The sequence below is a fragment of the Drosophila busckii genome, chromosome 3R, assembly GCF_011750605.1.
Source record: "Drosophila busckii strain San Diego stock center, stock number 13000-0081.31 chromosome 3R, ASM1175060v1, whole genome shotgun sequence".
NCBI classification, from domain to species: domain Eukaryota; kingdom Metazoa; phylum Arthropoda; class Insecta; order Diptera; family Drosophilidae; genus Drosophila; species Drosophila busckii.
In genome coordinates this window covers 5,830,559-5,856,513 of record NC_046607.1, presented here as the reverse complement: position 1 = coordinate 5,856,513, position 25,955 = coordinate 5,830,559, and the positions used below count along the sequence as shown (strand labels likewise).

The following is a 25,955-nucleotide window of genomic DNA, read 5'->3' as shown; positions in this document are numbered from 1 at the left end:
TTTGTTACAGTTGCTGTTGCATTAACGGCTGAGCTGGAGCTGGAGCTGGAGCTGAAGCTCTGAAGCTGGGCCACGGGCCTGGGAAGACGAGAAGCCAGAACCAACCTAAATATTTTAATGCCTCAGCCACATTGATGGTTTGCTTTTTTGCTCGCTGCACTGCGAGTCCGTGGGTAATTAACATTTTTTGCGTGCACAAATATTTTTCGACTTGAGAGCAGCAGCAGCAGATGCACATGAAATTCACAACAGTAGCTGCTGCTGTTGCTGCATGAAAACCCAAACAAATTAAACTTGAGGTAAGGCCAAGAAGCACAACACGCCAGCCAACTGAAAAAAAAAAAGCAGCAGCAACTACAACAATTGAGCGCGGCCTGCAGAAAACGTAACAAAATATGTTAAAATGCAGCCAAGTGAGTAAATTGTGCGCAACAGCAACAAAAAACAAATTCAAAATGAACTGCACAACAAAAAAAACTCAATGTTCTGTTTATGTAGCGCGCACACACACACACATATACACTTTGCCTAGCATACACATCATAAACTAAGCAAATTATTATTTGAAGGCACATCCCAGGGTTGGCGCTGACTTTGGCTTTGGGCTTGTGCACTACAAAATTTAAATTGTTTTAATTACGCGCTTTGCCACAGACTGTGGGATTTCAAGTTGGCTAAGGCCACAAGAGCGGGTGGCAGTGGCAGTGGCAGTAGCAAGGCTTATTATTATTATTGTTGTTGGGAAAATTGTTGCCAAATTGCGTTAGCTTTGCTTTGCCTACATTAGCTATAACGTTAAGTGCACTTAATAGAGCTCAAATGCTGCCACAACAATTCAAAAAGAGAAGTTTTTTTGTTTTTGTAGAAAACCAGGGCTGGGTCAGACACAGAATTTAATGATTTTAGTTTTAATAAAACAACAAAAATAAAGCAATTGCTGCAAGCTCGTTCAATAAAAAAAACTTTAAAATGAAGATGTAGCTACAAAGTATAAAAAAAAAACCAGCTCTGGTTTTACAAATTTTAATAATTAAAAAGTTTTTAATTCAAACTTATTCATAGCATGTAAAAAATCAAAGCAGCTCTTACCAACTATTCAATATGGTGAGAGTATGGCAAATAATTGAATTGAACTTGCTAAAAATAAAATAAAAAATATTGGTTAATGAAATATAATAAAATATTAAACATTTTTACATAATTTAACAAATATTTGTACTATTTTGCTATGCTATGCTTAACATAAGATTTGATTACTTAATGAAATATAATAAAGGACTCTCCATAAACAGGAGTAAAGTGTTGACTAAAGAACTTTAAATGCTTAACATAAGATTTGATTACTATTCAATTTTTTGCAGCCCTAGCCTCTGTCAGTTGCATACATTTTTTCATATTTTTTAATTGTGCCTACAGAAAAGTGTACTCAAGTTTGGCATAGATAACAGTTGGGCGAATACTTAGAATAGTGCTACGAAATTGTGTTTTGTTATTTTTTTTTTGCGTGTGTGCTTGGGCTGGGGCTGGGGCCTGGGCCCTGTGGGAGTCAAAGTCAAGCTACTAGACAATGTTGCTAGCTGAGCCATTGATAATTACCGGGTTACGTTGCAAGCGCGCCCGCTGCAACATGTTTTCAGTTTTTTTCATTTTTTTTTTCGAAAATTTATGTACGCTTCACATGCGCTTGTGGCAAGTCAATCTTTAGACTGTTTTTACATAATTATAACAGTGCAGGCAGGCCGAAGCTGCTGCTGCCGTTGCCGCTTTTATTGTTTTCATTTGAAATTAAATGCCTAAACAATAATTTGTGCATAATTTTTAGTTCAGCTTATTGTTTTTGTTAAATGCATGCACATGCAGTGAAGCCACTGCTAGAGTCTTGCCAATTACTGCATGTAAATTGAATAAAAAATGCGCGCTGGCTGGGCCCAAATTCAAATTCAAAGGCAACGCCCAATTAGCGCGCTTCCGGCCCTGGCCTGGGTCTCTCTATGCATAAATTCATATGGGAAAAGGCTACAATATCCGTTTACTATTAAAGTCAAGACTGCTACGTTTTTTGTCTATATTTTACGCAATTTTACGCATTGCACACACACTTGAGATTTTGGACGTAACAAAAAGATAAACGGCATTGCTACAAATGGGCGCTGGTTTCCGGTTTCCTGCGTGTGTTAAATTTACGGCCTCACACACACACACACACACACACACATGCACACCTTTAATTTTGTTCTTCGAACAAAGTGCGTAAAATTGCGCAACGCACAAAATTGCGTACAGTTGCGTTTGCAAGTCGCTGGCAGCCATTTTGCCCGCACGCTTATGCAATAACTTTAGCTGCAAGTCGCTGTGTGTGTGTGTATGTGTGTAAAAAATATCAATAAACTCTGCAGCTCACCGCAACACAACTCACAGCACAGCGCCGACTTCTTTTGACAGTGTGCATTTTATTTATACATAAAACATATTATAAATTTTACATAAGCGTAATTATATAAACGCATGTTAACCCCACCCCCCCATGCCTAACCCACCTTTAAAGTTCTGCCAGCACCAATTTACGCACAAGAAAATCTATTGGGCTGCGGTGTGGGTGGGGGGGCTTTTGAGCTAGGACACGTCAGGGTAACTTTTAACTAACGCTTGGGCCATTTTGTTTTCTCATGCCCCTTTGCGAGTGCTGGCGGGGGGTTGGGGTGTGGGTGCTGCATTACTTTTCTGTCAGGTCACCCCATGTGTGCATGCGTGAAAATTTTTCCACCACATCGATTACTTAACGCAAATTAGTGCGTAGATATTTTGCAAAAATGTTCTATAAATAATTAATGTGCACAGTTTAACGTGCCGCGTTACCAACACAACTGCAAGCAAACATGTGCACATTTATTAGGCACACACATACAGACGCATACGCATGCATAGAAGTGCGTAGAGGGAGTTCATTTTGTTTGGCTTTTGAGCAGCACTTAATTCAAGTTGTACGCTTAATTTAGCAATTGAACACAATTAGCATTGACAGTTGATAAATATTTGTTGGCATTTCAAGAATTGCTACAAAAGGTTTAACTAAACAGCGAAATTAATTGTAAAGTTTAATGGCTTAAATAGCTTAACAAGCAATAAGCAGTAGGGTGGGTCGATTTATATAAGAGTAGAATATGTAAAATTAACAAAATGTGGCAAACGGAACTTTCTTTCTTTCCTAACTTTCAATTCTTCAAGCAAGACGCATTATAAACTTTCTATGAATTAATATCATACAGATCAGAGCTTGTATTTATAATTTGAAAGCTTTCAACTATTACTTCATTAGCTTAAAATCAAAATATAAATGAAATAAATTGTAGATTCAAAAGGAATTAAATTCCAATTTATATAAATCTTTTACAGCTCTGGCATTAATCATAATATAAAATTCGACAAAATTCCCTAAAGAAATAAAATTAAACGAAACAGTTTTTACTCAAAATAAATATGACGATCAGTGTATTTGCCGTGCTTCTAAAATTAGCGCTGTATTAATATAAAAATTAGTTTACATCGTTTTGTTTATTGCCATAAATTGTTGACATATTTGCACGTTTAATAAAACAAACGTGTCTGTAGCTCAAATACTGCACTCAAGCTTGAACATTTATAAATACAAATATATTGATTATGTAGTTTCTGCTTAATCATATCCATTTGTTGTGGGCAGTCCATAATTGCTCAGCTTTTGTTCGCTATAAAAGTCCTGCAGAAACGCGAGCACCTGCGACGGCAGCCAACTGGCATTTTGTGATTTGGACTCGCGGCAATTGCTGCACTCGCTGTAGCTGGGAAACTGCTGTTTGGGAAACTTGGGATCCTCGGTGCTGTCGCCAGCTAAGCGCTGATTAATCTCGTTATGCGCTTGCCATAGCCAAAGCACTTCTGCATCTCGCTGGCGCACTGCAAACAACTGACGACGCTCGGCCATGGCCAAAAAGTGTTGCACGCAATTGGAGCAGCCAAAAAAATGCTTAACAAAGCCGTGCACGCTGGCCAAGAAGACGCCGCCTGGCAAAGTCTGCGCCCTGGCTGACTGCACGCTAAGATAATGAAATAGCGTCCAGAGCGCGCAAGTAAAGCCGCGCAGCAGCGGCTGCGAGGCGACGCAGCCAACATAACGCTGAGCTTTGAAGATTTTGGGCAATTGCTGCTGCAGCTGCAGCACGCGCAACTGCAGCGCCAAGCCGCTCAGCTCGCTTGACGCATTGTGGCAACTAACAAAGGCGTGCAACTGTTGCAGCAGCAGCTTGCCACTGCGATTGAGCGGATTGTGCAGCTGCAGCAAGTGCAGCAGACGCTGCAGCGCCAGCAAACTGTCGCCTTGAAATAAACGCACCTTGGGCAGCTCAATGTGCAGCAGCTTATCAATGGCTTGCTCCAGATCAGCGCGATAAACACGCGGCGGCGAGTGCAGCACATGCGCGAGTAACGCGGACTGCTCAGCATTTAAGTAAAATTCGTCGGAGCTGTGCGCTGAGCTGTTGCTCAAAGGCAAAGCAGGCAAAGGCGCAAAGCCGCGAGCACGCAGCAAGTCGCTGATGCTTGCCAAATAAGCAGCGACGCTGTTGTTGGCAAGCGGCAAAGCTGCAGCTTGACCCGCACAGTTTACTATGCATAACTTAGTTTGGTTGCCATCCAAGCCAAGGCTGTCGAATAGCTGCGGCTGAGCTAATGCACGCACGCTCAGCATGGACCAAGGCAGCAGCTCCAATATAATGCGCTTAGCCACGGAGCTATGTACAAGCGCTAGCTGCTCAGTTTGGCAGCTGCTTAGCAGCGCTTGAGCTGCCTCGACACTGCTAATGGGCGCAAAGTTAGGCTGCGACGCATGCGTATACGTAATATTTGCTAGCAGCTCAGTTAACTGCTGCAATATGCTCTCCGTTTGCAAGCTGCTGATAGCCACGCCCAGCTGCTGCTCGCTGCGTTGAAAGTGCGGCGCATAGAAGCGCAGCGTAGGCGTTGAGCTTATGTTAAACTCACGGCAAATGCGCACATTGCGCTCCTGCGCGCAGTCCACAGCGTAAACTTCAATCACGCGCTGCCAGTTGTAGAGCTGCGCAGCTAGGCGCTTGAAGCTGGGCGCATAGCGTCTGCAGTCGCCGCAGAAATAATTGATAAACTCCACTAGCGCACACTTGGGCGATTGCAGCAGCTGCAGCTCCAAGCTGCTGTTGTCCAGCGCACGAATATTGTCCTGCTCGCTATACAGACTTGGCTCAAGCAGTGCAGCAACTGCAGCGACGAATAGCAGCAGCAGTAGCAGCAGCAAGCGTCGCATGCTTGCCGGTTTATGTATGAAGCACAACTGAGTTTAGTTGTTGAGCCGCGCGCGTTATTAAAGCGCAGCGTACGTGCCTTGCTATATATAAGTTTTGACTTAAACAAATGCAACAGGCGCGCATTTAATAAACTGGCTTAAATGCTCTTTGCACAATAATAGGCAGTGGCTGCAACAAGTTGCCGCAGCAGACAAGTTAACAAACTGCTGGTATCATTTACATGCCAGATTATGTGCGAAAATCTGCCAAAAAGAGCAAACACAAGAGACTAGACGGAGCAGCAGCAGCAGCAGCAGCAGCAGTTGCTCTAAAAGTTTGTGGCTGCCAGCACGAACGAGAAAAGTTTGCTTGGTGTGAAAGCAGAATTGTTTTCATGCTCAACCCCCCGCACCCACTCACCGCTCAGACTTGGGGCAACTTGTGCTCAGTACTCAACAGCAGCTTAAAACTTTTTGGCAAGAATTTATAGTTAGCCTGAGCTTGTTGCCAGGCTAATTTAATTGCAACAGCGTCTGAGCTTTAATTTATGGCAAATTAACTGCCAGTCAAAGCGCGTTGCACTGTAAGCGTAACAACACTGCGTATGCGTAATATAAGCCAAATAAGCTGTGGCTGTGGCTGACAATACAAATGCAGCAACAGTAGCTGCATTTTAATATTAAAAATTTTAATGCCACAATAATTGTCGACACAAACTTTCAATCAGCCAAAGCCAAAGACAATAGCAATGCAAACATATGCGACACTCACCCGCCCACCCCCACCCAACGACTCTATGCGTATCAACAATATGATAATCAACAAAGCGCTGACTGACGTGAACAATGTAGCAAATCGGTTTGCAAATCAGCCCAGCTAAAGGAGACAAGAGACATGGCAGTCAGTAAAAATTGCGTAAAATACAAATATTCTGTTGCTGCTGCTTTTTTTTTTATTTTGTGCCAGGATGTGCCGCGTACGGAAGCTGTGTGTGTGTGTGTGTGGGAGGCAGTCCATCAAAACGATTTGAATGCGTCGTTGACGTTGATGAGTTTGAGTGAAAAGCGGATCGTTCTGCAGTCAGCCGAGGCAACAACAACAGCAACAGCAGCAGCAGCAGCAGCAACTGCTGCAAGTTCGTCAATCAAAAGCCAAACCAAAATCATCTCATGCGTGTGCCACACAGCGTTGAGGCAAAGCCAAAGGCTGATGAGCCTGAGCTTTGTTGATACCATGCCGCATGCTTCATGCCGCATGCCTCATGCTTCATGCCGCATGCCTCATGCCCTTATGCATTGCCTCGTTGTTTGTTTTGTTTTAATTTTCTCGATTTTTTTGCAATTTTTTTTTCTCGTTTTTTTTTTCGTTATTTGAAAAACTCTTCAGTTCTGAATTGTTGCCATGTTTTTATTGTTGTTGAGTTTGGTTTAGTTTGTGCGTGTAGCAGCGACGACATGTCCACAGCTCTAAGCAGCAGTCACACTGGTGCGGTGCTGCATCCGTATCCGTAACTGTATTCCGTAGAGCTTTACACTGTTTACATGGGCTGTGTAGTAAGTGGGAGCGCATTTGACATTTCATCAGGCGGACGTTGGTTGGCGCGTTGGCGTTGCCGAAGGTTTTGATTTGATGTGCGTCCATCAGGAGGGAGTTCTAAATGCAGCAACAATGCGCTGAAAATTGCATTGTTAGCAAAACACTACAATATGGCCAAAGTGCCCCACACACACACACACACACATGCTAACGCACACACGCATGCACTTGACAACTGAACCAACGCAGCAAACTCAGCTTTATCCCCTTTAGCCTGGCAGCAGCAGCAGCAGCAGCATTTACTTCCGCTTTTAATTAAAAATAAAATATAAAAACTCAACGAAACCAAACAAACAATAAACCTTGCTGCCAGTCAGAATATAAAAAGAGATTCACAATTATTTGCGTATAAAATACAAAAAAAAACAACAGCAAAAGCTAAGCAAAATATAAAAAAAAAAGTTGAAAACCACACAAACATCGACAGCCTGCAAGGCTTATGCGCCACTCTCTCTCTCTCTCTCTCTCTCTTGGCAATGCGTATCCTGGCAGATAGACTACACTCATACGCACTTTGCCCAGTCCAGGACATCACCCTCCACCCTCGCAGTGCGAGCAGTGAGTGATTGGTTGGCCTAGTGCAAGCGAGATAGCAACAGCTCTTAATTTGTCGGCAAATCCAGGCAAACTAATGAAAATTACACAATTTGAAAAATGAAAAAATGGACGCAGCAAAATGCCATTTAATGCAACAGAGTGGGTGCCAGTTGCTGGTTGGGTGGTGCTAAAGCAAAGGTGCAAAAAGCAGTCGGCTAGGCTGCAAGCTAAATGCGCTACAAATAAATTGAAAATAAATAATAAACAAATAGCTTAAGCAACAAATATGTTGAATGTGTAGATAAGACGCTGAGTTTGCTGTTAACAGCTTAACAGCAGCAGCAACTTAACAGCAGCAGCAACTTAACAGCAGCAGCCAATTAGCAGTGCATAGATTAGAGTGAAGATCGCAACTGAAACTGAAGCAAAGCACATTTTAGTTTAATTAAATATCAAATTATAATAAACAAATCAAGCCAATAAATAATTTTTGTATTAATTAATTTATTTTAAAAATTAATATGCTCAATTGCCTACTAGAGTTAACACTAGTTACTGCCCATTTAGCTAGAGCGCTCAGCTAATGGATGCAAATGTGCTGCTGCTGCTGCTGCTGCTGCCTGGAATTGAATTAGACCAACAATTTGCACAGTCTACTCTAACTTAGCAGTGTAGACCAACCGACCACAAAAGTCAAGACTAATTTAAATAGACTTTTTGCCATAGTATAGACGCTTTGATTAATTAGAGAGAGAGAGACGCAGCAGACGCGTGTGCATTGTGTTCCCAGCCTCGAGCCTCGGCTCGAACTACTTTAAAATGCGTATGTGTAATTGGTGTGGTTGCTTTTACAGGCAATGGGATGCCTCATTAAAATGCACTTAATTAAAATGCAATGCTTAAAATCAACAACAATTTTCAATTGCAACTGCTGCAGTTGCAACTACCAAGCCAAGTTGTCCGCTGAGAGCGGCCAAAGCTTGCCGCTACATTTAAGACTAAATCCAGTTTGGGTTTCGATAGAAAAACGAAGCCAACAAGCCAACGCGACAGCACAACAACGAAAAATTACAAGACAAACAAGCAAAACAACAAGCGACAACAAACGCACAACAGCAGCAGCAGCAACCAACAACCAACAAGCAACAACATCTCAAGAATCAAGAATGAAGAATGAAGAGTGTTGCAGCTGATGAATATGGAACTTGACTTTGACTTTGTAACTACGACTCTGAGGCAAGCAGCAAACAGAAATTTCTGCACGAATCTCTTGGCTGCTGGCCGGCAAAAAAATGTCATAAATAAATTGCTTAGCAACATTTGCTGACGCGCCAAATAAAATCCCATAAATGATCGAATGCGATTTTTAGTCTATGCAACCAGCACCACCAGCGCCTTGCCTCGCGTCCCAGCTCGCTGCTGGCGGCAACTAGAGAAATCTAGAAACTAGACAAATGTGAATGCTCTATGATAAGCACTGAAACAAAATAAAATTTAAATCATATAGCAAATAAATTAAAGCATATTTTAGTGCTTATAAACAGAAAAAGAAATGCCAAATAAATGCTAAAAATTGAAAGGGAAAAGATGTTGGTACCCAAATTTGAAATACATAACTCCTAAATTCCCGAATATTCTTCAACTCAATGCTCAAATCCAGGCAAACTCTGTCTAAATTCTATATAGAATATTATATGCTATGTTCCACCTAGCGAATTATTTGATTGAAGTAATCATGAAATGCAATTAATTGAACAACTTAATTCTAGATTTAAAGTATTTAAATGTAAAGTATTTTAATAATTTGTACAAGTCGATGGCCTTAGTATCTAGCACTCACCACTTATATTATATTAGTTTGTATAATATTTAATCTTGTAAATAAATAAATAAATAATTCGTACTGTTGTTTTTCTGAGTACAACATTTTTATTAAATTTTATAGAGTATTTAGTTAGTGCCTACTGTTGTCTAGTTGTACCCTAGGCACTTTTTTCTACATAAGACTAGGCTAGGCTACCTACTTGAATGCAACTTTTTTTAAGAATTTCAAATGTTTTTCCTGGTAAATTAACTAAAAATGCTGAAAACGCTGCAGTCTGTGTGTGTGTGTGAACAAACGACAAACAGTCAAAGAGGACAAACTGCGGCAGCAGCAGCAGCAGCAACTGGCGCTGATCGCGGTCGCTGATGGTCGAAAAAAAACGCTCAAACGAAAGCAGCAAACAATTTCCTATTTTACCAAAGTGGTCGCGTCTGCTTCAGCGCCTGCGTCTGCGTCTTTGTCATTAATGTGGCTTTTAAATGCGTTGTGTATGTGTTTTGTATTTTTTTTTTTTTCTGTTTTCATGGGCAGTTGGCCAAGTTGTGCGACGCGCCTTAATTATGTGCGCGTCTTAAGAGTATTGGCTGATTTTGTAATTAGGTTTTCATTAGAACTTACGCACAACTATGGCGAGCTTCGCGTTATTTGTTGCTGCAGCGAGCGAGTTGCAAGTTAGTTCCAAAATGATGAAGTTATCAGACAGACGGCGCAACATATGTAAACACACAGTAGCTGCAGCACTAGCTAAAAGTACAATAATAACAATAATAGCAATAGCAACAGCATTTAGTAGTTGCTGTTGTTGCTGTTGTTACTGCCGCAAGGCAAACAACTTGGGCGCAACACGCGCCACACGAGCCGAGCCAACGTCAGTGGCTTGACTGCAATCAAAGTGAAAGATACGACTAAAGAGCGAACGTTTGCGTTTTGTCTTAAGCACGAGGATCAGCTCAAGCCCAAGCTCAAGCTCAAGCCACAGTCGGCACTTTCTTTGGCTTTGGATTAAGCCTTGGCTCGTTGTCTGTCTGTCTGACTGGCTGGCTAGCTGGCTGGCTCTGGTCTCGGCTGCATTTTGATTTATCCACGCGCTGGCGGCGCACACAGTCTGCTCATGATTAGCGTGGCGTTGTGGTAGGTGTGTCCCAAGCTGCCAACTTGGCAACTGAAGTAGCCAAATGCGCAAGCTACCGATACACACAATGGGCGCTGCTGACGCTGTGGGCCACAACTAGCCACATGAATGAACTGCACACTGAGTGAGGCCCAAGCCGATTACATCAATGAAATTGAATGGAATGTGTGCCAGCTTCAAATGCAGAGCAGAGCAGGCCGAGCTTTCAATAGCACAGCCTAGCGGCTAATTAGCGACAGACCACACACACACATATACACACACTTATGCAAGTTGCAGCTTAGTTTTTGGGCCCTTTGGCTAAAACTTGTAGCGTGAGCTGTGATAATGACTACAACAAAAACTATGCATTGCTGCCATAGCCTTGGCAACGGTCAACGCACCTAAAGACGATTGATGCTACATGCAAAAATATATTAAAGGGTATATAAGTTGCATAAAGCAGCTAAATAAATGTGAATGATAAATGTGGCCTAATGTAAAGCTTATAAAACAATTTTTAGTGATGCTTAAAAATATATAAAAGAGCACAAAAGCTGCTGCTGCTTAGTTAAATTTGTTAAGAATTATTTATACAATACAATTGAATTTAAAAATTGTTATAAAATATAATTTAATTAATGCCAAATGTATAGAAACACTTAAAACAATTTTCAGTGTTGAGACAAATTATAAAAGAGCTTAATATAAGTTAAAGGGAATTAATGCCAATCCTTTTACGCTAAGTAGCTACTCAAAATTTGTGAATTTATTTATTAAATTTTATAATATACTTACAATAATTTTATTGTAATTTTGTTGTTGTCTGTTGGCATCTTGTGCTTTGTTTAAAACCCTTTGCTGCTTTGGCTAAAAATGCTTCAAAGCTAATTAGCTTCAATGCTCTAATATAATTATATAAAAAGTAAACTAATTGTTGCTTTATAAAATAAAATATTTTAAGTAACTATCCAAGCTTTTCACACTTCAAATAAATATTTGTTAGCTAGGGTATTAACTAGTTGCTACGCCAAAGCCCACAACGTGTTAACACTTTTATGTTTATTTTCTTTTTTATATTCTATAAAATGCAAAAATTATGAAAATATTTCTTGAGCTGTTGTGTTGTGTGTTGTGTTTTGAGTGAAGTTAAGTTGCTTTGGTGCATTTTATCGCAACTGGTTTTTTGTATTTTGCTATTTTTGGCTTATTTCGTTTTGATTCCTGTTCTGTGGGACGCGTCAATGAACCCGCCCTTTTGCATATAGTAAATGCATAGTTGATGTGATGTGATGTGCTGTGCTTATGCATGTGTTGAGGCTATAAAGCAGTTGTGTGTGTGTGCGTTTTGGCCAACACATGTTCATGAATTCTAATTGAAAATAATGCAAATTCGCCTTTTTGTCTAACACTCAATTGGCGGATTGGCTGCTTGGCTGCTTGGCGGCGCGGCATGAAAGCCAATCAAAAATGCTGACATTTCCTGAGTGTCAATCAGTTAAGTTATGCTCGCAACGAAAATATATTATGGGTAGGTATACATTTTTTCTGGCAGTGGAACTCTCGAGCGAAGGCAAGTTCAATGTCTTGGGCCGCAGCAGTTGCTAGTCCACAGCCACAAATCTGACAGCAATCAGTGAGAGCAGCAGCAGCAGCAGAGACGGCAGCAGGCTAGGCTAGCAAACTAGCAAGAGGGTAATCACAATAATAATGATGATGATGATGATGAGCTTGTAGCAAGGCAGGTGCGAGACACAGAGAGCGCGACTCAGGGCAATCAAAAAATGTGTGGCGAAATCAGCGTTGAAATACTCTTTTAATGAACCTCTTCCTTTGGTAGTAGTAGCTCAACTCTTGAGCTCAGCAATTTGGCGACACAAAATCAAAGTCATTGCATCTCGCTTGGCCAGCAGCAGCAGCAATGAAATGCATTTTATAATTGCGCACGCACTTTTTTTTTCTACTACTTGTTGTTGCACTTTGACAAAATTAGAAGCAAACAACTTGGGCTGCTGCTGCTGCTGCTGTAAAAAAAACTCAAACATTAATGCTCAAATCGCATCATGTTGCCATGTCAGCGCACATGAAGCTGCTGCTGCAGCTGTAGCTGAAGCTGGAGCAGGCGACCAAGTTAATGACATTACTGGCAGTCGTCGACGCAGCAAAAAGCCGGCGACAACTTTGGCCAAAGAGCGGCAGCAGCAGCAGCAACAACAATCAGCTCGCGTTGATGAACAAAAAACTGGACATTTTGATTTTAGAAAAATATATAGAAAACCACTTTTTTTGCTCAACTTGCATGTGTGTGTGTGTATTTGTGTGTGACTGGCATGACCATCAACGTCTAAGCGGCAGCTGCTGCTGCTGCTGCTGCTACCGCCTGTTGCACGTTGTGGCCTCTTGGCTTGCCAAATGGCAACATATTTTAAAACTTGGCTAAATTATGTGCAACAAGCCAAGCCAACTTGCAACTCTTTTGTCAGCAAGCCAGGCCTAGAACTTTTTGTTTGTCTGCCCATGACAATCCCAAATTTATTGGTAGCAACTAAAGACAAGGGCTTGCTAATGAGTCTAAAACAGAAAAAAAAAAAACTAAGCTAAAGTGTCTTTGAGCGACAGTGGGTGTTAAAAGTGCCTGCACCAAGTGAAATATGCGTTCATTTTGGACAAGCTGCAGAGTTTGTGTTGCTTGCGTGTTGCAAGTTAACTTGTTTTTGTTGCATTTGCATTTGCAGCCTTATGAATATTTCAAAATTAAGTAGCTAAATGTTCTATCTAACGGTAACAGCAGCAGCAGCAGCAGCAGCAGCAGCAGCAAAAGAAGGTCGTCTAATTAAAAATGCAATTGCATTTAGCTTGCAGCACAAAAAACACAAAAAAAAAAAAGGAGCATTAAGCAAAGCTTAATGCAACATTAATTAAATATAATTTGCAATACACCAGCGGTCATAATTTTTCAGCCAAACAAACTGAAGTCGCGTCGCTTGTTCTGCTGAGGTCCTGCGCATGTTTCGACAAACAACAAAAGAGCATGTTTCCAGGCAATAATAGACGATGTACTAAAATGTCATTATACGTTCTTTTTTTCATTTTCATTTTTGCCTGTCCCAACGTTTCTAAATTATCATAAGTTTGTCGTTTGGGCTATTTGGCGCTGGCGATGTTGAGCGACTAGGCAGTTTAGCTGGCGCTTTTTGCTGCTTTTGTCAAATATGCAAGGACCCATGGCAATAGCATGGGCTAACACGAAAAGCTCTTAAATTTATAGCCCGCTGACCAAAACAAATAATTTAAAAATTCGTCACACGCTACAAGTTAAATGGCTACAACAAATGCTATTGTCATTATACACTGCAAAAAATGTGAAAAACTAAAAGCAGCATTTATTTAAATATTCATGCCATCTAATCTAATTAAAATGACAATTGCCTTTAGCTTTGACTTTACATTTCGCTCAGTAAAAACTTCATTAATATTTAGCCAAGTTGATTTCTACTTAGCATAGAGCATTTTTCTAGTCGCTTGACTGTAGCTCACTGCTTAGCTTTTCACTCTGTCACTGTCTACTTTGCTTAATTATCAATGCAGGGATAGTATTTTTTTTTTTTTTTTTTGGAGAGAGAGTCTCGACATGGCTTTGTCGTGCGCTTGGGAAATGAATTTTATTCAAACGCTTTTTATTTTTCGTTCCATTTTTGGGCGACAGGAAATGCCGAAGGCTGGCCGCATATTTTTGAGCGCCAGACCTGCTGCACTTAAAGCTCAAAAATTATTTGTAACTAAAGTTATTTGAAATCAAACAAACAGCGCAGTGCGTGCACATTGAAGTAAATACTAAATGAGAGTTCGAGTTATATAGAAATGCGTGCGTCATTTTCAAAGACAGCACATAGGTCTTGCCACACCCCCTGGCAACTGAACGACCAGCAACTGCCTTTACAAATATCAAGGGAAAATAAAAATGCAGCGTGTGTGGAGTAGAAAACTTTTGCCCAGAACCTTTCACCCTTTTGGGCTGCGTAGTGGTCGGCTGTGCATTTTTTTTTTGCACTGGTTAGAGGCAGATCAATAAATCCTTTTATGCGTGTGCATTTGGTCAGCAGACGTTTTGCTGCTGTTTAGAAAAATTACGATAAATATAACCAAATAGGCAGCGCAGCCCTAGTGCCATTCAACGGTGCGTATGCGCAATATTTACCTATCAATAGCAGCTGGCCAGGCAGGCAAAATTAGTTGGAACGCCAGCCAGGCAGCCACTCCAAAGCTAAAGAGAGATATTTATTTTAGAATCATCATAGCGTTATTTGAAGTAATTACGCTTCAATTTGAATTGAAGCACAGCCATATATAGTTATTGATTAGTTGGGCATTAATTTATGGCCGAATAAATTATGAAAGAGCTGAGCGACTATTAATTAAAAAGTTTGTAATTCGATTTGATTGACTGTTAGCCAGACCTACAACAACAAAATGCTTGTTAACAATGAAAACAGCTTGGCCAAATGCTCTATGGCTTCCTGTCAGCCAGTCCCAGTCGCAGTCCCAGTCCCAGTCCCAGTCCCAGTCACTCCAGCAACTGCAGCAGGCCCAAAGACTTTGACGCAATGTCAAACACCTGCTGCCAATGTTGACGTCAAAGAGTAACCGAGCAGCAGCAACAACAACAACAACAGTTAACATATTTGTCTGTTTTTTATGTATGTATGTGTGGATTGTCCGCTGCGTTTGTTCTTCGGCTGGTTAGGCAACAAATTCTGCGCATAAAGTGCATTGAACTTGCAGCCAACGGGGAGGGCCCAAGGGAGTAACAAGGCTTAGTTTGTATAAAGTGTGAGCAGAACAACAAAAAAAAAAAGAGTTTGTGTGTCTAAATAGCAACAATAGATATCAAATGCCAAAAATGCTCACAAACAAACGCCAGCTAGACGACTCTGCGATACTCTTTAGTTTAGTTTGTAGTTATGACAGGCACATTGATTGACAATTCACGTTTTTCTATTGGCGCTCACTTCAAAAAACTAAAGAAAGTTCTTGTCAAACGCATTAATTCCCAATTCATCAAGCAGGCTAAAAATGTTGGCCAGGCCTAACTAGTTGAAAATAAAGTCAACTTGAAATGCGCCGACGACGACGACGCTGCTGCTGCTGCTGCTCATGTTCTTTATTTTTTATTCTGTTGTCTCCTACCCTTGGCCACCACCAGTTTGGTCTCTAGCAGCGCCTACTCCAAAACCTAAGCCACTTCAATGGCTCGACGCTGTCAGTTTTCGTTGCAGGCAGTCGGCCCGGGCCGGCCGGCAGGCAACCTAAGCCAAAAGCAGATGATGAAGCCCTCAAAGTCAACAACAACAGCGGCGGGCGCAATGGTTTAGGCCTTTGAAACTAGCAGTGACCAGAGCTAGGCGACACATCTGCTCATAGTTGGCTTTTTCTTTTTTTTTTTTTTTTTTGCTGGCTTACAGATTTCTCCAAATGTTCTCAAATTACACACACATATACATATGCAGGCGGTGGCAGGCATTGGGGCATGCCACATATGTCATTGTTAGCTTGTATTTCGGTTGCGCTTCACATTTCGCTCAACATCAAGTATTCTCTTTTCCTGTGAGTCAATAAACTATCAAAAAGCCAAAACACATTGTAGAACAAATTAATAAAAACAATAAAATATTAAGACTTAGGATTAGCAGCATATATATGCCAAATATTGTAGCTCTAGCTTTTATAGTTTCGGAGTTCTTGTTGCTCATACAGACGGACGAACATACATTTGCGCTTTTTTACAAATTAATGTGAGTACTTAAGACTGTGTGAATTAATCTTAATATTATATTAAATAGCTACAAAGCGCACACACGTTGCCGTTTTTAATGCATTTCATCAATGGGCTTAACATTTTCTTAAGCCCAAAATGCAGTTACACCCCTCACACACCCCACACTTGAGACGTACCTAGACAACACATGTAAGGCTGCCTGCCCCAAACGTAGTTGCCTCGCTTCATAAAATCTACACTCAGCTTTTTATGCAAACTTAATGCATATGTGTGTGTGTGTAAATGCATTTTGTCGCACATTCAGTCAGTCAGTCAGTCAGTCAGTCAGTCAAACTGTCTGTCAAGCAGTTCGTCTTTTGTGTGAGTGTATGCGTGTCCATAACTCGCATACAACTTCATTAAGTGAATGCACAATGGGATCGCCCTAACCTACGACAACCGAATATTCGCCATTCGGCCAAGTTCAATGAACCACACGTTTAGTTGAATAAACTTTACACACACACACACTCACGCACTGAGCAAAGTTGGTGACGCGTCGAAGCGCACAAAAAGAAGTAGAAGCAGCAGCAAAAACCAAAAAAAAGAGCGTAGCACATATCATCTAATATGCGAGAGCGAAGGCAAAGGGCGAGCGAAGAGAGCGAGGGCGAGGGCGAGTCGCTGCTACTTAAATGTCAGTGCCTGCTTTGTATGTGTGTGTGTGTGAGTGTATTATGCGCAAATTGATAATGCAACTTCTTTCTCTTGCTGTCGCTCTCTTTGCATTTTTTTTTTGTCGCTCTGGCATTTTGACTTTGCCAATTTGTCTAATTTTCAATGACGTCGTCGTCGTCGTCGACAAATAAATTAATGAACATTTTTACATGCATATGGCTATGTTCATATGTTTGTTATGTTGCTTGATATGTGACGCGCAAATCGAGTTAAGCAGCTGCTAGCTAAATAATTCAATAAATTGCGCTTAGCTCTAGACCGTTTGGCTGCTAGCAGCAGCAGCAGCAGCAGCAACTACTACCAAATGCCAAATCCTCAGACAGGCTCTCAACACACATGAAAATGAAATTTAATTTCGCTAGCCAACAATTGATTCGATTCGTTTCGTTTCGATGGCAAGGCAAGTCGCTAGCTAGACAAGCAGCAACAGCAAAAATAACTGCTAGATATTAATAAAGAATAAAAAATAAGAAGTAGAAAAAAATTGCATATGAAATTTTAATATGCAAACGAGCAAAGAAAAAAACACACACACACAAACACATAAGCGCAGCAGCATCCATACATAAGTATCAAATCATACGCATGCACACGCACACAGACACACACACACACATGAGCTTACTTGTATGTGTGTCTGCATAAATCGAATGTTCAAGCATTTAGCTGCGGAGTTAGCATGAAGCTTGGCATAAACGCATATTACATTACAGCAAATCGAATAGACAGCTAGACAGACACATGTTCTATCTTCTCTTTTTTTTTTATATTTTTTGGGGTACAAGAGACGGTCAGTCAATCTGATAGACCGAATTTTTTTGGCCAGACAATGTAATAAAAAACTTAAACATAGATCAAAAATCAAAAATGCTACAAGCGCTGAAAGATGCCACAAAAATTGGGGAAGCTTGGCTGTATATAAAATATGTATGTGCTAAATTAAATACGTTCTAAAAATTAGACTTATATATAGAGATACAAATGAGCAGCAAATATTTTTTATAATCATGTAAGAAACTTATATATTCTTACATGATTATAAAAAATATTTGCTGGAACTCATAATTTATTAAACCTAAATGCTGCTCTAAATTTAATTGAATGCCAATGGCAACACAGCTGCTTGCTCAGACTACTGCATGATTTTATTAGCCAAGCTTACACAGTAATTTAGCTGCAAGCTTAAGCTACTAATCTCTTTTGATTTGATATGCAAAACTATTTAAGCGCCGTTTAATATTGAAGTGCAGAATTTTGTGATTATTTATTGTGCTTAAAGACTAGTTGAGTCACCAGTTGATAGCTGCTGGTTATGTGAGAAGTTTCTTAGAAGTGATTAAAGTTGCATTGAGCGCACGCTGAATGAATCAGCCACACCGAAATAGAGCACAATGCTCGAGCATCACGTATACGCAATGTGGCAGGCAGCAAGCCAAAAATACAACGCACACACTGCACTAACGCCACGCCAGGCCAGGCCACTATTATTGCAATGCCAATGCCATACAGCTGCAGCACTCTCATAATCTGTGTCTATGTGTGTGTGCGTTGCAAGGCCGCACAGCCAGCCCAAGCACGTACCCATGTTGAGCCAAAAATAACAAGCAGCAACCAGTTGAAGCAGCAGCAGCCTTGGCAGCATGAATGGGCGCCGCCACTTTTTTGGGCGTTTTTGTTTGGCCAAAAAGTTCAGCACAGCAGCACAGCACACAGCTGAAGGTCGTCGCTGTAGCCGGAGCCGGACCAGACCAGACAAACCGAATTTCATTAGCCAGACAGCGAGACAGGCCGACAGACAGACAGACAACGAGGAGGCAATGCAAATGTGCAACGGTTGCCAGTTAAGTGGCTGGCCTGAAATCGAGAGTTGTGTGCTGTTGGCTGTTGGTTGCATGCAGCATGCGGCAGGCGGCATGCCGCGTAATCATATAATCGTATTGCCATTGCTGGTTATTTAACTGACTAACTTGCAATTAGAATTGCTGCGCGCTTTTGTCAACTTGCAAACAAAATAGCCGCAAGGCTCTAATTGTTAATCAAATTGTAAGCTGAATTAGTGCGAATATATTTAATAAAACAAGAGTTTAGTGCAGCATTAATTAAGACTGTGTTGCAGCTGCATTTGCTGGATTGCATTACACCAGCCACTTAACCCTACAAAACACAACTGTACCAAAAAAAAAAAGAAAAGAACAAAGCTATCCAAATGAAGGGCATATGAATATGCACAAAAAAATGCAAAAAATAATGCATATATATATATATGTGTGTGTGTGTGTGTGTGTGTGTGTATGTATGCGTGCTTGCCACATGCGAAAAAAAAGTTTGCCACTCGACGGCAGACGGCATTGGGGCATGCAGCATGCAGTCAGAATCAGAATCAGAATGTAACTTGCCGCACGTAGACACGGCGTATAGGTAGCTGATAAAGGCTGAAGTGAGTGGGTGGATGGGTGGGTGGTAGGCGGCATTGTAAGGCTTGTAGACAACTGGTAACAATAACGGCATTTTCGATGCAGCGCAGCAGAGGACTCTACGTGGCAACGTTGACGCAAAGGACGCAGCAGCTCCAGCCAGCAAGAGCGACAGAGAGCGAGCGAATAAGCAAGCGTTGCTTGTCGACGATGAGTTGCCAACAGCCACTTGACACTTCCGTCGTCACATGAATGGAGCCGTAAAAATGCGACGTTGCCTCTCCACTCTGCTCTTGCATTTTTTTTCGGGCTAGTCGAGGGCAACTTTTTATTTGGGCACGAATATAAAAGGAGCGCTCTGCATGGAGAGTTGCTGGAGTTGGAGGTGGGCACGGGTGGGGCTCCTGAGTGTGTGTAAAATGAAGCAAATACATACATTCATGCATAATTTTTATGGCATGTCGTCGTGGAACAAGAGCTTTGACTCTTTCACATACATTTGGGATGCCAAAACGTTTTAGAAGCCAGCACACGTTACGTTCATATATATTTTGCACTTAGTGCGAGAGTTTACAAGTCCCATCGAGGGAGAGAGAGTGAGAGAGAGTAAGGCGGCAAGTCATTAGCGCAACAACAAAGTGATAAGTGCAACGGGCTTGGGAGCAGCAGGCGTAGGTGGTCGTAGCTGTGGTCAATACACAAGCCAACAAGTAAATAGGCTCGGTCGGCGCCAGACTCAGAGCTCAGAGCTCAGTGCTTTAAGACATGTGTGTGTGTGTGTGTGTGTTGAAAAAAGGCGCAGGAATATGCATGTGTATGCAGACTTGCAACGTTGCATGCAACGCGGCACGCACTTGCAGCAAACAAGAGCAAATGCCCTTTTTGTAGCTCTCGTCTACGTTTTTGGTTATGATTGAGTGATTTCTGTTGAAACTTTGGCGTCTGCATTGGCATGCATGAATTACAATTTTTGTATAACGAAAAATACACACGCATACGCACACACACAAACACACACACACAGCTTTGCTTTAGCTGCAGATAAACATTCCCTAGGTAGTGCTACAATTAGCACTTTTTGCTTTTGCCGGACAAGCAATTGAAGTGCTTGAGGTTGATAAGCTGGCAAAAGCAGCAAACGCAACAACCCATACGGATACTGTGGTGGTGGAGCACCACACATTCGCCTTGAGTCAGGCGCTTGAACTCACATGCCACCTCCGCTCTGCTCTGCAAACAGTAAACGTTGCCTAGTAGCAACTGAACTGAACTGAGCTGAGCTGGGGGGAGCACTCATAGTTTTGCGGCCTAAAAGTGACAGTGCTGGCCGATAACAAAGTTTGCTTAAAAATTGCTGGCGCGCTCATAAAATGTAAAGCCCAAAAGCAAAAGTCTATTTGCGCAATGCATTCTGAGAGCTCCAACAGCTCCAAGTGCGTGCGCAGATAAACATTTGCTTGTTTTCTTTCCCATTTGGCAAATAACATGAGACATGTGGCATGAACTCCTCCTAGCATATAGTCTACGATCAGGCATATATACATTTGTATTACTATTATTACTATTCATTATCAAATGCAATTTCCAACTAAATTTAATTTACACAAAGAGCGAATCCATAGCCGGTCAGACGCTTTTTAGTGCGTCGCAATGTGCCAGCAAGTGCTTAAAAGTTTATTCCACTGCATGTCTAAAGCAAATATTGTTTAATAATATTTTTAAAAATAAAATTTACTGATTATACGACGACAACAACAATGACAACAGCAACGACGACAGTCGAAGCATGTCGCGGACCTAGCCCAAGACAAAAAAATTTGTGCTTTTGCACACTTCGCTCAACGCGATATTTTCTTGTGTTTGCCTGTTTACTTTTGATAGTCAATAAAATAATCAAATAAAGTATCAAACAAAAGACGTGTATATGTAGTCTATAGCATTATGCCCCTACGCATGAAGTCTAGCGTTTCAATAAGCAGCACGGAAACCATCAAGTTTTTTATAGTTTCTCGTATGAGCAGTAGATTCAGCTCCTCAAAACGTTCTTGGTAACTTTTGACCCAATAGGAATAATCAGCACCGAGAACTTCCTGAATATCAGAATTCATATAGCTATATGGATATAGCCATTGCACGGCAATACGCCAGAAAAATATTGAAATAAGGCTGGGTCTATTCAATTAAGCGCGTTTAGTCGATCTTCTATAAAGTAACATAGTATTAACTTACTCCATAGTTCAGTTATGGGCTTTTACGAGAAATACAGAACAATTTGGAAAATTATCGCCAAGCCTACTACTGTAAGAATGTCAAATTACAAGCAAACAGATCAATACGCAAATCTAATTTATAGAAGAGTTTTAAATTTATAAACATATCAGCTTTTGTCATTGAGCAAAGCGCAGCTCGAGCATGTATTGCTCAAACATGTTTGATAAGCAAATAGGCGCGACACATTTGAATCTGTGAAACAGAATACATTGTCCACATCTTATTTAATACTCATAAAAGGCATGCTTAATATATATTTATTGATTCATTGGACACACTCTGATATACATGCAATATGCATACTTTACTTACATGCACATCAATATAGTTGCCCAAGGTCCACATATAACATCATAACTTTCATCCTTACAAACATCATTAACAGCCTCAAATGCATCCAAATAGTTCAGCTGGCTTATGTGCGTGCCCAGCTGACCATGTGCACACCAACCACAGGCCCACAAGCGGCCACAACGACGCATAATCAATGTATGCCTAGCACCACAAAATACTTTGAGAGGAGCGCAAGCTTCATCAGCAGCAGCAGCTGCGTCGTCCTCCAACTGAGCACAACAAGCTGGCAAATCGTGCAGCTGTGGCAGTGGATAAACTGCAGGCTCTTTGAGCAGACTATCACGCTTCATAACGCGCATGCCCAGCTGACCATTTGAGTTATAACCCCAGGTATACAAATCGCCAAAAGCAGAGATTGCTGCCGAGTGCCAAGCGCCAGCGGCAATGTGTGTTATCTGCATCGAATGTTGATTAGCAATTTAAATAAAGATAGAGTTATGCTGATTAACTAGCTTAATATTTACTTTGATGCCAGCTAGCGCCTCAACAAGCTGCGGCGTTTCTTCCACACTAAGCGTCTGCTGGCCCAATTGTCCGCGTCTGCAAAGATAATTTCGATTATTTATATTTCTGTTTGTTGCCCAAGAATCTTAACTTACAGTCCACTACCCCAGGCATGGACATCGCCATTGCCATTGAGCAAAAGCGCATGCTCATTGCCACATGTCAACTGTTGCACACGCCATTGACGCTGTGGAAATTGATGCAGAAAACTGGGAATGCTATAGACAGCATTTGCAGCACTAACAGCTACATTAATGTGTGAGCCGCAGGCAATATGTGTTATAACGTTGGCAGTCTCCGTTTTGGCTTGGCCAAATATATTGCGCTTAGTGCCAGTCGTGGTGCTAGCCGCAGTCTCTAGCAATATGGACTGCAAATTGGCGCCCAATTTGGGTAGCAGCTTAAAAAGTGCTCCAGTTTGTAGCAACACCAAGCAATGCTGATCACAAGCAGCCAAAGCTCTCACGGCAGCAGGTGCTTCCAGCTCCAGGCACTCAATTGGCTCGCAGTTAAGCAAGCCACGCAGCCACAGTTTACTGCCCAGCGCATAGGCCGTATAGCGCCAGCTCAACGCAACTATTAGTTGTGAATCATCATTGTTGCCGGGTTCGACTATTTCTGTTGTCGAAAAGGATAATCAATAGCTTGAATATTTTATAAAAAAGTGTTAAAACTGGTGCTAATTACAAACCTGTAAAGCCGTTAACGCGAGCGGAAGTGCGGCCACTGCTTTTGTTGTTTTCATTGTGCTGCCCAAATGCATTGAAGCCCGTAAATAGTAACTGGCGCATCTTCCGTTTGCACGACAAACGGTCGGTTGGCGTTGCCTTAGCTACGGCGGCGGGGTGGACTGTTGCTTCTGTAGTTTCTAACGTTGTTTAGTATCTAGATAGCATTGCACCTGTAATGTTGTCGTTCTCGCTGTTTGGTGGTGGTTTCCAAATTGTTTCAGTGCCGTGTTAGCAAACAAATTTTTACCGATCGTGCCAGACGTCTGATTGTTGTTGTTATAGTAATTTAATAGCATGGTAGGTGTAGCTGAACCGCCCTATGCAATCGATGTTCGTGTTTGACAATTTGCAATGGTGAAATTGGTTTTTGTTACACAATTAAATCAAAATTTGTTTACTGTAATTTGTTGCCATAGCAACGAAGCGCGAAATCAACAGAGTTGTCACACAACTAAATAAAATGTTCAAATTAGTGTTGTAAAGCGAAAACAGAGATATGCAGCACATTGCGCGCTAAATTCAAATAATATATCTAATTGCCTTTTAGGGTCTGTTATCGCTTCTACGCAAACTGCGACCAAACCCGGACAAGGAAGCGCGTATTTTGCTGCTTGGGTTGGACAACGCCGGCAAAACAACAATACTTAAGCAATTAGCATCTGAGGATATAACAACGGTAAGTAAAATTGCTGGACATATGTACGTCTTTGGCCTATTAATTGTTAAACTGCTCTACAGGTGACACCAACAGCGGGCTTTAACATTAAATCTGTAGCAGCTGATGGCTTCAAGTTGAATGTGTGGGATATTGGTGGTCAATGGAAGATACGACCGTATTGGAAGAACTATTTTGCCAATACGGATGTTCTGGTATAGTTTCGTTAAATAAAAATCAGCTGAGTTTTATTAAGCATAATCTTTTGTTGTCTACAGATCTACGTAATCGACTGCACGGATCGTACCCGGCTTTTAGAGGCGGGCAATGAACTTTTTGAGATTCTGATGGACAATCGCTTAAAGAAGGTTCCACTGCTGGTGTTTGCCAACAAGCAGGACTTGCCTGAAGCCTTGACTGCATCCGAAGTGGCGGTATCTTTGAATCTAACGCGGCTGGAAGAGCGCACATGGGAAATCAAGGCCTGTACAGCAGTCGATGGAACTGGCATTAAGGAAGGCATGGACTGGGTCTGCAAAAACATGAAAAAGTAGTTATATATGTGTGCTAAAATATAAAATCTTTCAAAAATATTTGAGCGACTCAATTAAGTAGGCATTCATTTAAACGTACACTTCTTTTACACTTTGATTACATACATATACATACATAAATGCCAAAAATTTATAAAGCTCTCAATTCACTATGGCGCAAAGTATGGCCCAAGCATTCAAGGAAGTATTATCTTTTATTTCTGGGTCTAAATAATTCCGGCAAAACAACATTAGTAGCGCGTTTGAGTTTAGAGCAAGAAGATACTGTAAGATATAGTAATACAATTTATATATTCTCGATATTCTCTGATACATAACTCTAGTTGAAGCACATTACACCCACACGCGATTTTACCGAAAAGCACTTAAAAATTAATGGTATAAAGATTTGCATGCGGGATATAAGCGGTCAGCCAAGAGTACGAAAGTTCTGGCATTTATTTTTCCAGCAAACAAAAGCTTTGGTAAATTACAATTGCATATTGATTTAAACTTATCTGCTAACTTATTTAAGCAGATCTACGTAATTGATAGCACGGATGGATCGCGGCTAAGTGAGGCACGCTGTGAACTGTGCAATGTCCTGTTGGATGAACGTATGCGCAATGTGCCGCTTCTTGTGTTGGCCAATAAACAGGATATGTCAGGTGCAATGCCTGCATCCTTTATTGCTGAGCTATTGGGTCTCAAGCACTTGGAAGGCCGTGCTTGGCAGGTACTAGAATGCTCCGCATTGACTTGCACTAACATTGATGTAAGCAGCCTGCAGTTCTATAAATATATTTAGTAGGTTAGTTAATGTTGTTACTTTTACAGTTGATCGTTGATTGGATGTTCAAGAACTTGAAGAAGTTAGAGCCGCCAAGCTATGCTCGCAAGATTCTATTTCCTGCTTTGATTTTTGGTCGCACATGTCCACTAGATAAGCCCCAGCAACAAATAGAGACATACTAAATTTATGTAATGGGCACAATTCAATCTGCTTCTTTTCGAATTTAGTATAAAAATGGGTCATAGCACACAACAGAGTAACAAAAAAAAAAAAAAAAGAAATGAAATGAAAGAATTTCAAAAGACAAATAATCATGTGCTATGCCTTCGATATTGTCTGATTAAATTTGCATAAAAAATGTAAATGGAGAATGAAAGAGAAATAACACAACGAACTTTGTTACACACTTTATACCAGTCTTCATAATAAATGAATAAGTGTATGATTTAATAAAGTTTAGCAAGCATGAGTAACTAGAGTTTCTATTTACGTTCAGCAGCACTGATTCTCATGCACACACAGAAGCGTATTTGCATATTTGTGTGTGTGTTAGCTTCATTCAAAACTTTGTAAGATTACAGTGTAATGTTTGTATATACAGCAATCAATACATAATATTTACATAGTATATACGTTTGTACTAACTTTAATAGCAGTTTACATAGCGAGCTGCTAGAGTGAGCCAAAACAAAGCTACATTACCAACTTGAAAAGAGCAGAGCTACAGCTTGTGTGTGAAAAGAAAGTGGGTAAAGCATAAACAAAGTTTAATCCAAACAACACTCGAGAACATGGCTCTGGGTATTGGTGTGTGTGTGAGTGTGTGTGTGTGTCAGCAGCAAAC

At 41.1% G+C, this 25,955-nt stretch overlaps 5 protein-coding genes across 5 annotated transcripts; 2 read left to right on the top strand and 3 right to left on the bottom strand.

Moving 5' to 3' along the window:
- Positions 1-3,673: 3,673 nt before the first annotated feature.
- Positions 3,674-18,441, bottom strand: LOC108601552 (sulfhydryl oxidase 1). The gene is made up of 2 exons (XM_017989451.1): positions 18,438-18,441; positions 3,674-5,268 (listed from the first exon to the last, which is right to left on the bottom strand). Exons 1-2 carry the CDS (start codon positions 18,439-18,441, stop codon positions 3,674-3,676), a joined length of 1,599 nt encoding a protein of 532 aa, XP_017844940.1.
- Positions 18,442-21,111: 2,670 nt separating this feature from the next.
- On the bottom strand, positions 21,112-21,561 carry LOC108602712. Its single transcript, XM_017990866.1, has 2 exons — positions 21,500-21,561; positions 21,112-21,442 (listed from the first exon to the last, which is right to left on the bottom strand). Exons 1-2 carry the CDS (start codon positions 21,502-21,504, stop codon positions 21,202-21,204), a joined length of 246 nt encoding a protein of 81 aa, XP_017846355.1. The 5' UTR covers positions 21,505-21,561; the 3' UTR covers positions 21,112-21,201.
- Positions 21,562-21,788: 227 nt separating this feature from the next.
- Positions 21,789-23,208, bottom strand: LOC108604681 (RCC1 domain-containing protein 1). The gene is made up of 4 exons (XM_017994237.1): positions 23,091-23,208; positions 22,495-23,017; positions 22,360-22,435; positions 21,789-22,290 (listed from the first exon to the last, which is right to left on the bottom strand). Exons 1-4 carry the CDS (start codon positions 23,188-23,190, stop codon positions 21,850-21,852), a joined length of 1,140 nt encoding a protein of 379 aa, XP_017849726.1. The 5' UTR covers positions 23,191-23,208; the 3' UTR covers positions 21,789-21,849.
- A 77-nt stretch (positions 23,209-23,285) lies between these two features.
- LOC108604684 (ADP-ribosylation factor-like protein 3) lies at positions 23,286-24,378 on the top strand. Its single transcript, XM_017994240.1, has 4 exons — positions 23,286-23,427; positions 23,678-23,806; positions 23,869-24,000; positions 24,064-24,378. Exons 1-4 carry the CDS (start codon positions 23,425-23,427, stop codon positions 24,337-24,339), a joined length of 540 nt encoding a protein of 179 aa, XP_017849729.1. The 5' UTR covers positions 23,286-23,424; the 3' UTR covers positions 24,340-24,378.
- LOC108604683 (ADP-ribosylation factor-like protein 3) lies at positions 24,360-25,575 on the top strand. Its single transcript, XM_017994238.2, has 4 exons — positions 24,360-24,605; positions 24,663-24,803; positions 24,857-25,093; positions 25,156-25,575. Exons 1-4 carry the CDS (start codon positions 24,459-24,461, stop codon positions 25,291-25,293), a joined length of 663 nt encoding a protein of 220 aa, XP_017849727.1. The 5' UTR covers positions 24,360-24,458; the 3' UTR covers positions 25,294-25,575.
- The last annotated feature ends 380 nt before the right edge of the window (positions 25,576-25,955 follow it).

Bases quoted from the DNA above. Each gene is read 5' to 3' on its own strand.
- LOC108604681 (XM_017994237.1), bottom strand. From the start codon at position 23,190: ATGCGCCAGTTACTATTTACGGGCTTCAATGCATTTGGGCAGCACAAT. The intron at 22,436-22,494 runs GTAAGTTAAGAT...TTATCTTTGCAG, and splicing joins CATGCCTGGGGTAGTGGACT to ACGCGGACAATTGGGCCAGC. The intron at 22,291-22,359 runs GTAAATATTAAG...CATTCGATGCAG, and splicing joins AGGCGCTAGCTGGCATCAAA to ATAACACACATTGCCGCTGG.
- LOC108604683 (XM_017994238.2), top strand. From the start codon at position 24,459: ATGCCAAAAATTTATAAAGCTCTCAATTCACTATGGCGCAAAGTATGG. The intron at 24,606-24,662 runs GTAAGATATAGT...ACATAACTCTAG, and splicing joins GTTTAGAGCAAGAAGATACT to TTGAAGCACATTACACCCAC. The intron at 25,094-25,155 runs GTAAGCAGCCTG...TTACTTTTACAG, and splicing joins TGACTTGCACTAACATTGAT to TTGATCGTTGATTGGATGTT.
- LOC108604684 (XM_017994240.1), top strand. The intron at 23,807-23,868 runs GTAAGTAAAATT...ACTGCTCTACAG, and splicing joins CATCTGAGGATATAACAACG to GTGACACCAACAGCGGGCTT. The intron at 24,001-24,063 runs GTATAGTTTCGT...TGTTGTCTACAG, and splicing joins TTGCCAATACGGATGTTCTG to ATCTACGTAATCGACTGCAC.